This window comes from Schistocerca serialis, chromosome 3 (genome assembly GCF_023864345.2).
Source record: "Schistocerca serialis cubense isolate TAMUIC-IGC-003099 chromosome 3, iqSchSeri2.2, whole genome shotgun sequence".
Classification (NCBI taxonomy): Eukaryota; Metazoa; Arthropoda; class Insecta; order Orthoptera; family Acrididae; genus Schistocerca; species Schistocerca serialis.
Genome location: NC_064640.1, coordinates 113,843,819 through 113,858,971, shown reverse-complemented (window position 1 = coordinate 113,858,971; position 15,153 = coordinate 113,843,819). Strand labels below are relative to the sequence as shown.

At 43.1% G+C, this 15,153-nt stretch overlaps 1 protein-coding gene across 1 annotated transcript in view; it reads right to left on the bottom strand.

The window, feature by feature from the left end:
- The window catches only part of LOC126471545 (osmotic avoidance abnormal protein 3), a 379,608-nt gene that overhangs the window by 171,982 nt on the left and 192,473 nt on the right, over positions 1-15,153 (bottom strand). The window contains exon 7 of the mRNA XM_050099771.1: positions 11,210-11,435. Within this exon, the coding sequence (XP_049955728.1) occupies positions 11,210-11,435 (226 nt within the window). The remainder of the gene's footprint in view (positions 1-11,209; positions 11,436-15,153) is intronic.

Here is a 15,153-nt window from a genome sequence, read left to right as displayed (position 1 = left end):
GTTAGATAGATAAGACTCAAACTACTTCGCAGCATTGCCGGTGACACCATAATACTCTAATTTACTTAGGAGAATGCTGTGGTTCACACAGTCAAAGGCTTTTGACAGGTCACAGAAAATGCCAGTAGCTTGTAATTTATAATCTAATGAATTAAGTACATTCTCACTGTAAGTGTAAATAGCTTTCTCTATATCAGAACCCTTCAGAAATCCAAACTGTGACTTGGATCGCCAGCAATGCTTGTTCGGATATGTATGCATATCCGAAGGAACATTGCATCGAACTGTACAGACTCTGTCATAAACAGACACTGCACAAATGTATTAAAGCATATTGGCGGCAGCAGAACCAGGCAATGACCTTAAGCAATGGGGCACGCGCAGCTATTTCTGTATCCGCTCCTAGCTACAGGAAGTTTGCTTAACTAAAATCTGACACATACATTCCATATACTCCACTTCTTTTTATCCACCAACAATAAATTTAAAATCCTTACGATCTGAGGATTGGTTAACGGACTTTGAAGAGAAGTCAAATAACATCAAATGGGATATAGTAATCAGTAATACGGTAAAAACATATTATTACAACGAGGAGCTGTGTTTCATTATGGAGGAACAGATCAAGGAGGAAATTTGAATGTAGGTTTCATTGTGAACTAGAAGAGCAAAAAGAATTTTACTGGCATCGAAGGACTCTCAAACGGAATAGCAAGACTTATTTTGGAAGTAAACATAATATAATTAGTGTAAATTATTCAAGTTCATGCTCCAATTTTCTGCCATTCTCATGAGAAGCTATAAGATCTAGCGTAATAGTTACAGGAATTGCTAAATGACATCAAATGTCGTTACGAGACGAGAATAGGTGGTTTTTAATACAAACGTAGGAGTTCTCGGTATGAAATGTAGGGTACAATAGTGGAAATGACAGAGTTAATACATTAATAGAATTTGCCTAGTAGAACGATATAGTTTACCCCTCTGTATTATTGCTGAAGAAGCAAATTGACTTGGTCAAATAAAAATCAACTTGATTATATTTTATGAAATAGCTAAGAAAGTGGACGGAGTGTGACGGTCTTAAATCACTTTGTTATTTCGTGTGATCTCAAGCCAGTTAGATGCAGAGTGAGAACGGATACATAGCTGTAAGGAAACAACCTACTTAGGCAGGAAATCGGAAATGTAGGTGAGACTGTTCACGAATATGAGAAATAATAGATTAAATTAAGCCTTAATTCCAGAATATTACAAACTGGACATTATATTCTACGTAGACGAAAGGCCAATTATATGAGAAAGGTACTTATGTAAACAGCAAAAGATACTGCACTTGTGAAGAAAGCAAAAGGAAGAAATTCTCAAATGGAATGCTATTAATATTAAATAAAAGTAGAGAACTTTAAATAAATGATAGTAGGAATATTATACAATATCCTAAATTAAAGAGAACTATTCGGTAATGTCTTCCAGAGAGGATCTGAGGAAAGACAATGAAAATTTGTTAAGGTAAACAATTGAAGACATGCCCGGAAATACGGGATAACCCTCGAACGTAAAAACTTAGAGATAAGTGTTGTCATCTGTTGCTGGGTACAGGAAGTATCAAAACTGACATTGGTCTCACACCTAAATATCTTAATATGATATTTAGAGGTGAGGACAGAAACATATGGCAACACTTACCTCTAAGCTTTTACATTTGAGGGTTAGTTCGTTTTTCCGCGCATATCTTCAGTTGAAAACAACAGGTATCTGAGGTAAAGAAAACAAAAACTTATATTGGGTAAACACCAAATTCCCTTAGTTAAGGTGTCAGAAGGTACAGTAACGAACATAAGAGAGAAAACTGTACAAACATTAAGATAGTTTCAGAAACACAGATAATAACGGACAAGTCGTTTCTCGGGTAAAGACAGATGATCTGCACAAATCCATTCGACGCACGAAGAAAGGAAAGGCTCCTAGCGATGATGGAGTTCCAATGAAAATGGTTAAAACTAGAGCAAAGTAACACAAAGGGAGGTTACAAAAATTCCTCAGAACTTAAACAATGTGTTAATTATTCTACTTCATACAAAAAGAGACAGACAAGACATAAAACTGAAGACCTATCAGACTTTCCACCGTAATGTGCAAGATATGAACTAAAATTATCACCATCCGCACAGAAGGGAATTTAGATTTGAAACTGGCAAATGAACAGTACAATAAACAATATTATGGAACGGAGCAGTATCAATTACTACTTTGTCTGAGATTCGCAGATTCTGAAAAGTTTTTGACTCAGTTTCAAGAAAGTTTGTACTAGTAGCCCTTGAGTAAAAAGGCATTGATTTAACATAATTATGTTGGTATTCTGAACGAGGTATCAGCCAGGAAAATATATTCCATAACATCAAAAATAATCTCAGAAATCCTATAAGAAGGTCCTTAAACTGGCGAAAGCTTGAAGGTATATGTGAACAAAGGTGAATCACTTTCGTGTTGCTGATGGTGTTGTATTTATGGTTCAAATGGCTCTGAGCACTATGGGACTTAACATCTATGGTCATCAGTCCCCTAGAACTTAGAACTACTTAAACCTAACTAACCTAAGGACATCACACAACACCCAGTCATCACGAGGCAGAGAAAATCCCTGACCCCGCCGGGAATTGAACCCGGGAACCCGGGCAGGGGAAGCGAGAACGCTACCGCACGACCACGAGCTGGGGACTTGTATTTATGTTCCTGGTGCAGATATACTACAACAACTAACGGAAGAAGTTTGAAAGTAAGCCTGATAATGAAATGTAATACGACTACAATAATGTATAATCAACACTTCGAAGAAAAACTTGCACAAATTAACATTATGCCACAGACACAGCGAACGATTTTTTAAAAATTTTAGGGCAGCTGAAGAGACTGACTGGATGGAGAGCATAAGAATAGAAAGAAAAGTAAAACTTGTCAGCCATGCTTTTGGTAAACTAAATAGGAATTTGAAAGCTAACTTTCAATGTGATTCGAAAAGGAAACTCAGTGTGTCTGAACAGCTTGGAGTTACGGCAGCGTGACGCAGACTTTTCATGCGACAATTTTTAAAAACTGGAGCGTTGTGCAGCGAGCAATGGAGGGTTGCAGTAGAGGCATTAGGGAAAAAAAAAACAAAATAAAAACGAAATAGATCGGGAAACAAACATCGAATGAAAAACGTAATTATACACTACTGGTCATTAAAATTGCTACACCACGAAGATGACGTGCAACAGACTCGAAATTTAACCGACAGGAAGAAGATGCTGTGATATGCAAATGATTAGCTTTTCAGAGCATTTGCACAAGGTTGGCGCCGGTGGCGACACCTACAACGTGCTGACATGCCGAAAGTTTCCAACCGACTTCTCGGCGTTGCCTCGTGAAACGTTGTTGTGATGCCTCGTGTAAGGAGGAGAAATGCGTACCATCACGTTTCCGACTTTGATGAAGGTCGGATTGTAGCCTATCGCGATTGCGGTTTATCGTATCGCGACATAGCTGCTCGCGTTGGTCGAGACCCAATGACTGTTAGCAGAATATGAAATCGGTGGGTTCAGGAGGGTAATACGGAACGCCGTGCTGGATCCCAACGGCCTCGTATCACTAGCAGTCGAGATGACAGGCATCTTATCCGCATGGCTGTAACGTATCGTGCAGCCACGTCTCGATCCCTGAGTCAACAGATGGGGACGTTTGCAAGACAACAACCATCTGCACGAACAGTTCGACGACGTTTGCAGCAGCATGGACTATCAGCTCGGAGACCATGGCTGCGGTTACCCTTGACGCTGCATCACAAAAAGGAGCGCCTGGGATGGTGTACTCTACGACGAACCTGGGTGCACGAATGGCAAAACGTCATTTTTTCGGATGAATCCAGGTTTTGTTTACAGCATCGTGATGGTCGCATCCGTGTTTGGCGACATCGCGGTGAACGCACATTGGAAGTGTGTATTCGTCATCGCCATACTGGCGTATCACCCGGCGTAATGGTATGGGGTGCCAATGGTTACACGTCTCGATCACCTGTTGTTCGCATTGACGGCGCTTTGAACAGTGGACGTTACATTTCAGATGTGTTACGACCCGTGGCTCTTCCCTTCATTCGATCCCTGCGAAACCCTACATTTCAGCAGGATAATGCACGACCGCATGTTGCAGGTCCTGTACGGGCCTTTCTGGCTACAGAAAATGTTCAACTGCTGCCCTGGTCAGCACATTCTCCAGATCTCTCACCAATTGGAAACGTCTGGTCAATGGCGGTCGAGCAACTGGCTCGTCACAATACGCCAGTCACTACTCTTGATGAACTGTGGTATCGTGTTGAAGCTGCATGGGCAGCTGTACCTGTATACGCTATCCAAGCTCTGTTTGACTCAATGCCCAGGCGTATGAAGGCCGTTATTACGGCCAGAGGTGGTTGTTCTGGGTACTGATTTCTCAGGATCTATGCACCCAAATTGCGTGGAAATGTAATTACATGTCAGTTGTAGTATAATATATTTGTCCAATGAATACCCGTTTATCATTTGCATTTTTTCTTGGTGTAGCAATTTTAATGGTCAGTAGTGTAGCTATAATGATAGTTAAACGCTGAGCGGGACATGAAGCCAGCGAAAGGATTAAGTAGGACGGAAAAAATAAAATTGGTTCAGAAAGTATTTGATGCACTTTAAGATAGGCAATCCACAGCCGGGGCAGGTTATGTTAGTTGAGTTGCCTATCTTAGAATACATGAAATAAAGTGAGGTTACAATTAAAATTTCGTTGTGTGAGAGAGTCCAACGGAAACGAGTTATCGTAGGACAATGAAACACTGTGGAAACTTTTTTAAGGACATTCGGAAGAGAAATAACGAATAAACCATTGAAAGATACATATTTTAATTTTCACATGAGAGGGTAACATTTGTTAATTGAGTACCACGTTTAAGTTCCAGATTACAAACGTTGCTCAATGTGACGACGAACTGCATCTACGACAGCCTGCAACCGCACTAGAGATATCATTTCACAACTGTTCACAGCACTTTCCGGTCGGTGGACCATGGAACGTTCAGCTGTCGAGACACACTGCTTGAGGATCGCACAGGGCGTCCAGCACTCTCAACCATGGCAACAGTAACGTCTTCAACAAGTTGTGGCGCAAATGGCCTCCTGCCTCTCCCAGGAGAAATTCTCAGATCGGCACTTAATTCGAAGTTACGAATCATGTTATTCAGCCCCGGCGCGGAAAGAGCCTCTCCGTATTCCTTCAATGCGTCGATACTCGCGAAGAGGAGCAGCACTACTGCCACTGTTTTGATGAAGCGGCTTCACAAGTAAGGCCCTGGTCACCTTGGCCAAATCCATGTTGAGTGTCTGCAGCTGTAGTGCACACTGACGCCTGTGTTTCAGCACTATGTCGCCGCACCAGTGCCGGCGCCCAACAAGTCATGACACTAACATTAATACGAGGGCAGTTCAATAAGTAATGCAACACATTTTTGTTCTGAAACAGGGGTTGTTTTATTCAGCATTGAAATACACCAGGTTATTCCCCAATCTTTTAGCTACACAACACTATTTTTCAACGTAATCTCCATTCAATGCTACGGCCTTACGCCACCTTGAAATGAGGGCCTGTATGCCTGCACGGTACCATTCCACTGGTCGATGTCGGAGCCAACGTCGTACTGCATCAATAACTTCTTCATCATCCGCGTAGTGCCTCCCACGGATTGCGTCCTTCATTGGGCCAAACATATGGAAATCCGACGGTGCGAGATCGGGGCTGTAGGGTGCATGAGGAAGAACAGTCCACTGAAGTTTTGTGAGCTCCTCTCGGGTGCGAAGACTTGTGTGAGGTCTTGCGTTGTCATGAAGAAGGAGAAGTTCGTTCAGATTTTTGTGCCTACGGACACGCTGAAGTCATTTCTTCAATTTCTGAAGAGTAGCACAATACACTTCAGAGTTGATCGTTTGACCATGGGGAAGGACATCGAACAGAATAACCCCTTCAGTGTCCCAGAAGACTGTAACCATGACTTTACCGGCTGAGGGTATGGCTTTAAACTTTTTCTTGGTAGGAAAGTGGGTGTGGCGCCACTCCATTGATTGCCGTTTTGTTTCAGGTTCGAAGTGATGAACCCATGTTTCATCGCCTGTAACAATCTTTGACAAGAAATTGTCACCCTCAGCCACATGACGAGCAAGCAATTCCGCACAGATGGTTCTCCTTTGCTCTTTATGGTGTTCGGTTAGACAACGAGGGACCCAGCGGGAACAACCCTTTGAATATCCCAACTGGTGAACAATTGTGACAGCACTACTAACAGAGATGTCAAGTTGAGCACTGAGTTGTTTGATGGTGATCCGTCGATCATCTCGAACGAGTGTGTTCGCACGCTCCGCCATTGCAGGAGTCACAGCTGTGCACGGCCAGCCCGCACGCGGGAGATCAGACAGTCTTGCTTGACCTTGCGGCGATGATGACACACGCTTTGCCCAACGACTCACCGTGCTTTTGTCCACTGCCAGATCACCGTAGACATTCTGCAAGCGCCTATGAATATCTGAGATGCCCTGGTTTTCCGCCAAAAGAAACTCGATCACTGCCCGTTGTTTGCAACGCACATCCGTTACAGACGCCATTTTAACAGCTCCGTACAGCGCTGCCACCTGTCGGAAGTCAATGAAACTATACGAGACGAAGCGGGAATGTTTGAAATATTCCACAAGAAATTTCCTGTTTTTTCAACCAAAATTGGCCGAGAAAAAAAATGTGTTGCATTACTTATTGAACTGCCCTCGTAACAACTAAAATACTGCAGCGCACAGTGTGAACATCGTACCTATACAGGTTTGTACCCATAAAGTAAACAGTTTTTCGTCTACAGAGGCTCAAGTAGCCAAAGTCTAATTATAGCCACTCTGTACTTTCTGCACCACTTTTATTTTGCCCATACTATAGAGGGACCAAACAGGCTCTATACTGGATTCAAAGATGTAAGAACGAACCGAGAGACACTCAAATGGAAGATGCGCAGATGACAGTAGAAAGTATGCGGGAGCAGCATAAATGCGTATCAGTAGCGAATGTAATGCACGGCCGGCCGGAGTGGCCGAGCAGTTCTAGTCGCTACAGTCTGGAACCGCGCGACCGCTACGGTCGCAGGTTCGAATCCTGCCTCGGGCATGGATGTGTGTGGTGTCCTTAGGTTAGTTAGGTTTAAGTAGTTCTAAGTTCCAGGGGAGTGATGACCTCAGAAGTTAAGTCCCATAGTGCTCAGAGCCATTTGAACCATTTTGTAATGCACGGGAAAGTCCAGTGGAACCTTGTATCCAGCACCGAAAGAGGCTACGATAAAGGTGTGTACTTGATGTAGGCAAGTGGTTCTCTGTTGCAGGCGGTAGCTTGATGCAAGAGGTTAGACAGCAAGGGGTAACAAACAATTTCTCGACTTCTAGTTTAAAATGGCGTACATACAGTGTCCACAGAAGGCGTGCGGCGGCGGAGGTCGACGACAGGAAGAAAGGAAGATTATGGTGTAACGTCCCGTCGACATCGAGGTCATTAGAAACGGATACGTCGGCGATCCAGATCGGGACGGCAGGCGAGAAGGCGCCGCTATCAGCGCTTCCGTCAGTACGGCATAGTGGCGACCTTGCTAGCGGTGTATCCACTGAAGCACCAAAGAAACTGTTACAGGCATGCGTATTCAAATGCAGAGATATGTAAACAGGCAGAATACCGCGCTGTTGCCGGCAACGCCTATACAAGACAACAAGTGTCTGGCGCAGTTGTTAGGTCGGTTACTGCTGCTACAATGGCAGGTTGTCAAGATTTAAGTGAGTTTGAACGTGATGTTACACTCGGCGCACGAGCGATGGGCACAGAGCATCTTAGAGGTAGTGATTAAGTGGGGTTTTTCCAGTACGACCATTTCACAAGTGTACAGTGAATATCAGGAATCCGGTAAAACATCAAATCTCCGACATAGCTGCGGCCGGAAAAAGATCCTGCAAGAACAAGACCAACGATGACTAAAGAGAATCGTTCAACGTGACAGAAGTGCAACCCTTATGCAGATTGCTGCAGATTTCAATGCTCGGCGTTCAACAAGTTTCAGTGTGCGAACCACTCAACGAAACATGATCGATATGGGCTTTCGGAGCCGAAGGCCCACTCGTGTACCCTTGATGACTGCGCAACACAAAGCTTTACGCCTCACCTGGGCCCGTCAACACCACCATTGGATTGTTGATGAGTGGAAATATGTTTCCTGGTCGGACGAGTTCAAATTGTATCGAGTGGATGGACGTGTGTGGATATGGAGACAACCTCATGAATCCTGCGTGTCATCAGGGGACTGTTCAAGCTGGTGGAGGCTCTGTAACGGTGTGGAGTGTGTGCAGTTGGAGTGATATGGACCCCTGATACGTCTAGTTATGACTCTGACAGGTGACACTTACGTAAGCATCCTGTCTGATCACCTGCATCCATTCATGTCCATTGTGCATCCCGACGAACTTGGGCTATTCCAGAAGGACAATGCGACACACCACACGTCCAGAATTGCTACACTACGTTCACACAATAAAGTACCAAAATATACGCTTGTGCACACATGCAAATTCACGAGCAAGTTATCAGGTTCGCTTTAGTATCAACATTTGGTGGAGAATTGTGAGTAACAGACTATTAGAGTCATAAAATTTACTTGACACGTCAGTAAGTGCTATTAATGAACAAGTTCTGCACAAAGAATTGTACTCACTATTGGAAAACGTTACCCTAGCAGAGACACAAGGGACACGGTTTGTGCCGGCCGGGGTGGCCGAGCGGTTCTAGGCGCTACAGTCTGGAACCGCGCGACCGCTACGGTCGCAGGTTCGAATCCTGCCTCGGGCATGGATGTGTGTGATGTCCTTAGGTTAGTTAGGTTTAAGTAGTTCTAAGTTCTAGGGGACTGATGACCTCAGATGGTTCAAATGGCTCTGAGCACTATGGGACTCAACATCTTAGGTCATAAGTCCCCTAGAACTTAGAACTACTTAAACCTAACTAACCTAAGGACATCACACACACCCATGCCCGAGGCAGGATTCGAACCTGCGACCGTAGCAGTCCCGCGGTTCCCGACTGCAGCGCCAGAACCGCTAGACCACCGCGGCCGGCTGACCTCAGATGTTAAGTCCCATAGTGCTCAGAGCCATTTGAACCATTTGACACGGTTTGTGTACAGCGGGACACCACTCTATTTTCTACTGCACTTATGACAACATTTAATCCAAGTGTTATGTGAGTGATGGGTTAGTCGAGGAGGTATAGTAGCATGGCTTTCACTTGACCTTAATCCCTTAGATTTCAGGCCATGCAGCCATTTATGGCTTTTACGACGGGCCTATCTTATTTGAGCGTATCCCATGGAAATGTCCCAATTTACGGTAACCATTTGTGTCTGCACGAGTTCGTGATTCTTTGAGGAAGAGGAAGAAAAAGAATTGTGTTTAATGTCCCATCAGTGACGAGATCAATAGAGATGGAGCTCAACTTCCGATTGGTTAAATGATGGGGACGGAAACATCCCAGCATTTGCCTTGAACAATTTACGGAAACCATGGAATACGAAAATATGGAAGGCTGAGTGAGGATTTGAACCGCCAGTCCCCTGAATGCAGTCCAACCGTCCACTATTGCACCACCTCACTCTCGTTGTGGAAGAGAGTTGCAGAATGTGTTAACAGTTGTTGGGAATCACATGGGACACCCACGTAGTGTTAATAGAAATATTGCTATCCGACAACGAGGTGGCCCATATCTCAACATATTTCTAGTTTTCACGAATAGTATCTTTCATGCTTTTTTTTACTGCTGTAGAGAGCAAGCGAGAGCGAGAGCGAGAGAGAGAGAGAGAGAGAGAGAGAGAGAGAGAGAGATCCAGATGGTACAGCAGAGAGGGAGACTGAGACAGAGTTTAGCATCTGTTCTACATTGTAGTTAAGGGAGAAATTTTGCTATTTGAGGTCTGGAGATAGGTAGAAAGATTCTCAGCGCTATATACACCTAAAATAAACCAGTGCTTCATGAATCAATTGTATACATCCTTTGGTAGACATTCAGAAAGCTCAAGAGACTATTACCCGATATATTTCCGAAAATTGAAGACATCTCTCCCCTGGTGCTAGAGTGATATTTTGATAGTATACTGTAAACAACCATTAGTCTAAAGGTGTTGCTAAATGTGTACTTTATTACGGACTTATTTAATTATACAGGTTGTCCCAGGAATGTTGCGACAAAGTTCGAGGAGTTGTAGAGGGTGTCTTGAGGAACAAAAGAGGATAGGAACTCGTGTCCGGAAAGTCATCCAACGACGCTACAGAGCGTTGAAGCTATAAGCGCTGTCGCCTGCCACTAGGCAGCAAACGTAAACTTGTACACTATCGGATCGTAGGCGGAACGTCTCGCATTGTTGTTTGTTCTTCAGTGATCACGACTGATTCCCACAATCGTCAGTGTAGACAGGCCTTGACTCCCATGAACGCTATGTTCTGTTGCATTGAAAGATGACGGTTTCGGATACGGGTTTACATCTGCAGTTCATATGTCGCCTGTGCACAGAAAAAGACTGTAATTGTAGAAGGTTCCAGAAGAAAAATGAACTGCTGATGGAAATTCGTATCCAAAACCGTCATCCACCAAGGCAACAGACATCGTATTCATAGGTGATAAGACCTTTCTACCCAGCGACTAGCTCCACCTACTCCACTGGCGATTGTAGCAATCAGTCGAGATCACTCCATAACAAACAACAGTGCGAGACGTCCTGCCTACGTTCCGTCAGCGTAAAATGTGACGTTTGCTGCCGGAAGGGTTGACTAGTGGCAGACGCTGGGGCCTATAATTTCGACGTTCTGTAGCGTCGTTGGGCGTCATTTCCGGACACGGCTTCCTTGCCACGATTTGTTCCTCAAGACGTTCTTTATATCTCCTCGAAGTTTGTCTCAACTTTCCAGGGACACCTTGTATACGCCAATACCACTGCAAAAAATTGGAACTTTTTCATTGTGGCCCTAAATATTAGGAAGTATCGAGGCAAAAAAGGCGTTGCAGTGCAAAACTGTGTTGAGTGAGTTGCACTGGTACAAGAAAGTATCAAATAGCTTTTTGCGGTGATGAAGCAAGAGGGAGTACTTACCTTTGTCCGAGACTGATGTTGATTCCAGCATTTGCTTCAGTTTCCGTATTTCCTCTTGATACTCTCGCAGTAGTGTGTCCTTGGGATCCTCATTTATGCGTGGTTTATTTTTTATATTTTTTGCTCTGTTCACGTACCGTAATGTGCTCAGTGTTTCGTCGTAGTTGTTATCAGCAGGAGATATGCAACCTACCATAAGAGTTTTCGTGTTGCCTCCTAAGGAATCCTACGAAAAATGTTGAAATTATGAGAATACGTTTTTATAGTGATTTACGTGAATGGATATAAATACTCCTTACACTATGTTTCCTGTGCTTTTACATACTACAACATTGTTTATGAAGGTTATAACTTAACATCTTGCTGAAAAGTCAATATTAGAAACGGAACATAAGGACAGGCTGGAGAAGGATGGAGACGGAAAAAGTCCATCCCCATGTTAGAAGACTCATCCCTGTGTTCACCCTCTAACGACTTTCGAAAAAGATGGAAAACTCGCATCAAGATGATCGGACGGCGATCTGAACGTCATCTTTCCCAGTAGAAGTCCGGTTATCGATCACTGCATCTTCTCGTTTGTGCTGTTATGCTAGTTCTCTTATGGGATGAATACCATTAAATCTATTTCTAATTTGCATTGATAGTGACACTTCCTTCAGCCTGGGACACAGCGGCAGCCCTACTTATAAGGACTCCGCTAACCAGCAAAATCACGTTGAAGATATGCTGTCATGTTGACGAGGATTTTGAGAATCATGTATCGTTCAACTATATCCTAAAGCGGCGCCATAGGATATCACGCCTGACGATATAGGTGGCCATATCATTCACTGAAACTCCTCCAAATAATTTGGAAATTGAAGCACGAAAGATTTTTGGCAGGGTGACCTGTGGCACTTTCATCTTGGGCAATACCATCGCTAGCAGGAGACGTGGAGTGCATGTGGCCTTCTACATAACTATGAAGGGTTCAGTTTCGCCAGAGAACCCAAGCTTCACAAAGCAAACAAAATACATCCATTCCCATTAGAAACAATCATTACATTGCACGCTGCCTTACTGACATCAAGGATCATTTCCATCACGGTGTCTCATATCGAGATAGATCTTGATTCATCGGGTCAATTTTCTGCTCATTTTGGGCTGAATGAATGTGTTCAAACATAGGCGTTAGTTCAGATGGTGTGCTCTTGCGATGACTGATACACGGCTAACACCTCACGTTCAGAGTGTTGGGTCGTTCTTCAAAACCATTATCCGGTCTCCCGTAAATCCACAATTCAATCTCGCTGAAATTCAGTCAATTGCGCAACAGACCATTGCGGCAAGGAAAATGGAGATGTTATGGGCTCGACGTTTTCATGCTAATTACGCGTTTCCTACCCTGTATTCAGAATGGTGTTTTGACCGTCACCTGTCAAAACCCCACTCGAATATGTCACGTCTTTAAAGATGTCCATTTTTCATATGCGTTATTTTTCTTAGGTCTTAAATCCTTTTACACTACTCAGGCGAACCTGACTGGTCTGTCCTTTTACACTGCTCAGGTGAACCTGAATGGTCTGAAGTAGTTACTCACAAGTTCATTTTAAATGTCATCTGAACACACCAAGTTTCACCGAAGCCAATTATAAGGTAGTAGTTTTTTTCTGAATAATTAATTATTTACATTTTTATTAAACATTCGATATAAATAAAAATATTCTAAAATTTGTTTACGCTCTTCACTTGAGTCGACGTCGAAAGAGAAAGTTACGAAATTTAGATGCACACCTTCTGGAGGAGTACCACTGTGATCTCACCAAAAACACAGTAGTTAACATGAACATCACCTCTGGTCACAATCTGCTCGGTGGAAGACGCAGAAAATTCTTTTGGAAATTTGTGGTAAATTCCTGTGGGATCAAATTGCTGAGGCCATGGGTCCCTAGGCTTACACACTACTTAATCTAACTCCAACTAACTTAAACGCGAACCATGGCAAAGCGCCCTTGGCCACGCGGCTACCCCGCGCGGCGAAGACGCAGAGCGAAAATTACTTCTGCAGTATTAAACGAAGAATGGAGCTCGTTATTTCAGAATCCAAAGCTCACAAACACGTTTCATCGTCTGATATTTTGCACAAAACACTTCCCGGCCTCCTTTTAAGTTTGTTGAGCGAGTAATAATAGTACGCTTGTTGCTGCTGGTCACAATACGTCTGCTTTAACTGCAACTACGTCGGAGAGAACAAACAGATGAATGAACACTACAGTACAGGGTGAGGAAACTAAGAACGAAAACTTAGCCAAAACTAGTAAATATAACTAGATGCGGTTCGCGCTAAGTTATAGCGGACAATGTCGCAAATATTATCATGCACTTTGTAACGTTTATAGCTGCCAAATTATGACACCACCTTCGTTATTTCTTCTTTTTTTCTTAAATGGAACTATATACAGGGTGATTTAGAAAATACTTTTACAAAATTTGGAGACATATTCCTTATACTAAAACAAGAAAGATTATTTGTATAAATATATGTCCGAAAATTCTTCGTTTTCGAATTATTAATGAAAGTTAAGGTTCAATGGCTTTCTGGCTGCAAGCCAAAAACTTCGATACACTCATTCAAATAAGGCTTTGATGCATTGTGTCCATTTTATCCTAGATGTCGATGTGGTGCTATGGAGATTTGTTTATAGTTGTCAATAGTCTGTCTTCAACGTTTCAAATGTGTACATGTTCTGAGTTAACTGAAAGTGTTCCTTTCGACCATGACAGGATATTCATTTAGTGAACAGTATTTCATTCAGGCTAGACATCAGCATGTGTTTAAGATTAATATGTTGGGTACAATTGTAGGTGAAAATGGTTCAAATGGCTCTGAGCACTATGGGACTTAACTTCTAAGGTCATCAGTCCCCTAGAACTTAGAACTACGTAAACCTAACTAACCTAAGGACATCACACACATCCATGCCCGAGGCAGGATTCGAACCTGCGATCGTAGCGATCGCGCGGTTCCAGACTGTGGCGCCTTTAACCGCTTGGCCACCACTGCCGGCAATTGTAGGTGAGTGACTGAAGGGTCCGCTTGTTCTCCCAGCACGTATCACACGTGCTGTCTACAGGAACTTCATTCAGAACACACTCCTAGGTAATTTGAAGTCATTTTGGCTATTTTTTCGACCGTGAGTGTCCCAAGAAATATGTACAGGTTTTTAACTACCGCTGCCAATCACAAAATTTGCTAACTACTGTATTATTTATTTATTGTGCGACATGTTTCGAGGGAATACCACATCATCAGGCTACATGGCATTACAAAATCAATTTCACAATAAGATCATATAGATGTTAAACAGTCTTTTCATAAATGCTGTGGTTATCCTTTGGAAGAAGAGAAAACCTAGTAAGAGGCGATGTCACTTTGTAAGCTGGACTGATGTTTGCGTGACAATGTTTTGTAACAGTCACTCACTTTGTTCTTATTCCGTGTTTAACATTTGTATGGCGTGTTTAACATCTGTATGATGTTATTGTGAAATTGTTTCTTTTTGCCTTATAGCCTGATGATGTATTCCCTCGAAACATGTCACACAATAAATAAATAATACATTAGTTAACAAATTTTGTGACTGGTAGCAGTAATTAGAAACCTTTACATACAACACTCCAAGATGCACTAGAAGATATATCCCTGAAAATAATTCGAAACATGTGGTTTATGCAATATGCCAAACCCTACCTTCGCCCGCAAGGTTGACGGGCCTCACCCCAACTGTGAACGTTTGAAGCATTAGCCATCTAACCAGCTCGGGATTTTGACGATCAAACGCGCCAGTTGAACAAAATTTGGCACAATATCCCTCAAGCGGACATCCAACAACACTATCAATCAATGCCAAGCTGAATAACTTCTTGCACAAGGGCCAGAGGTGGAGCAACGCGTTATTGACTTG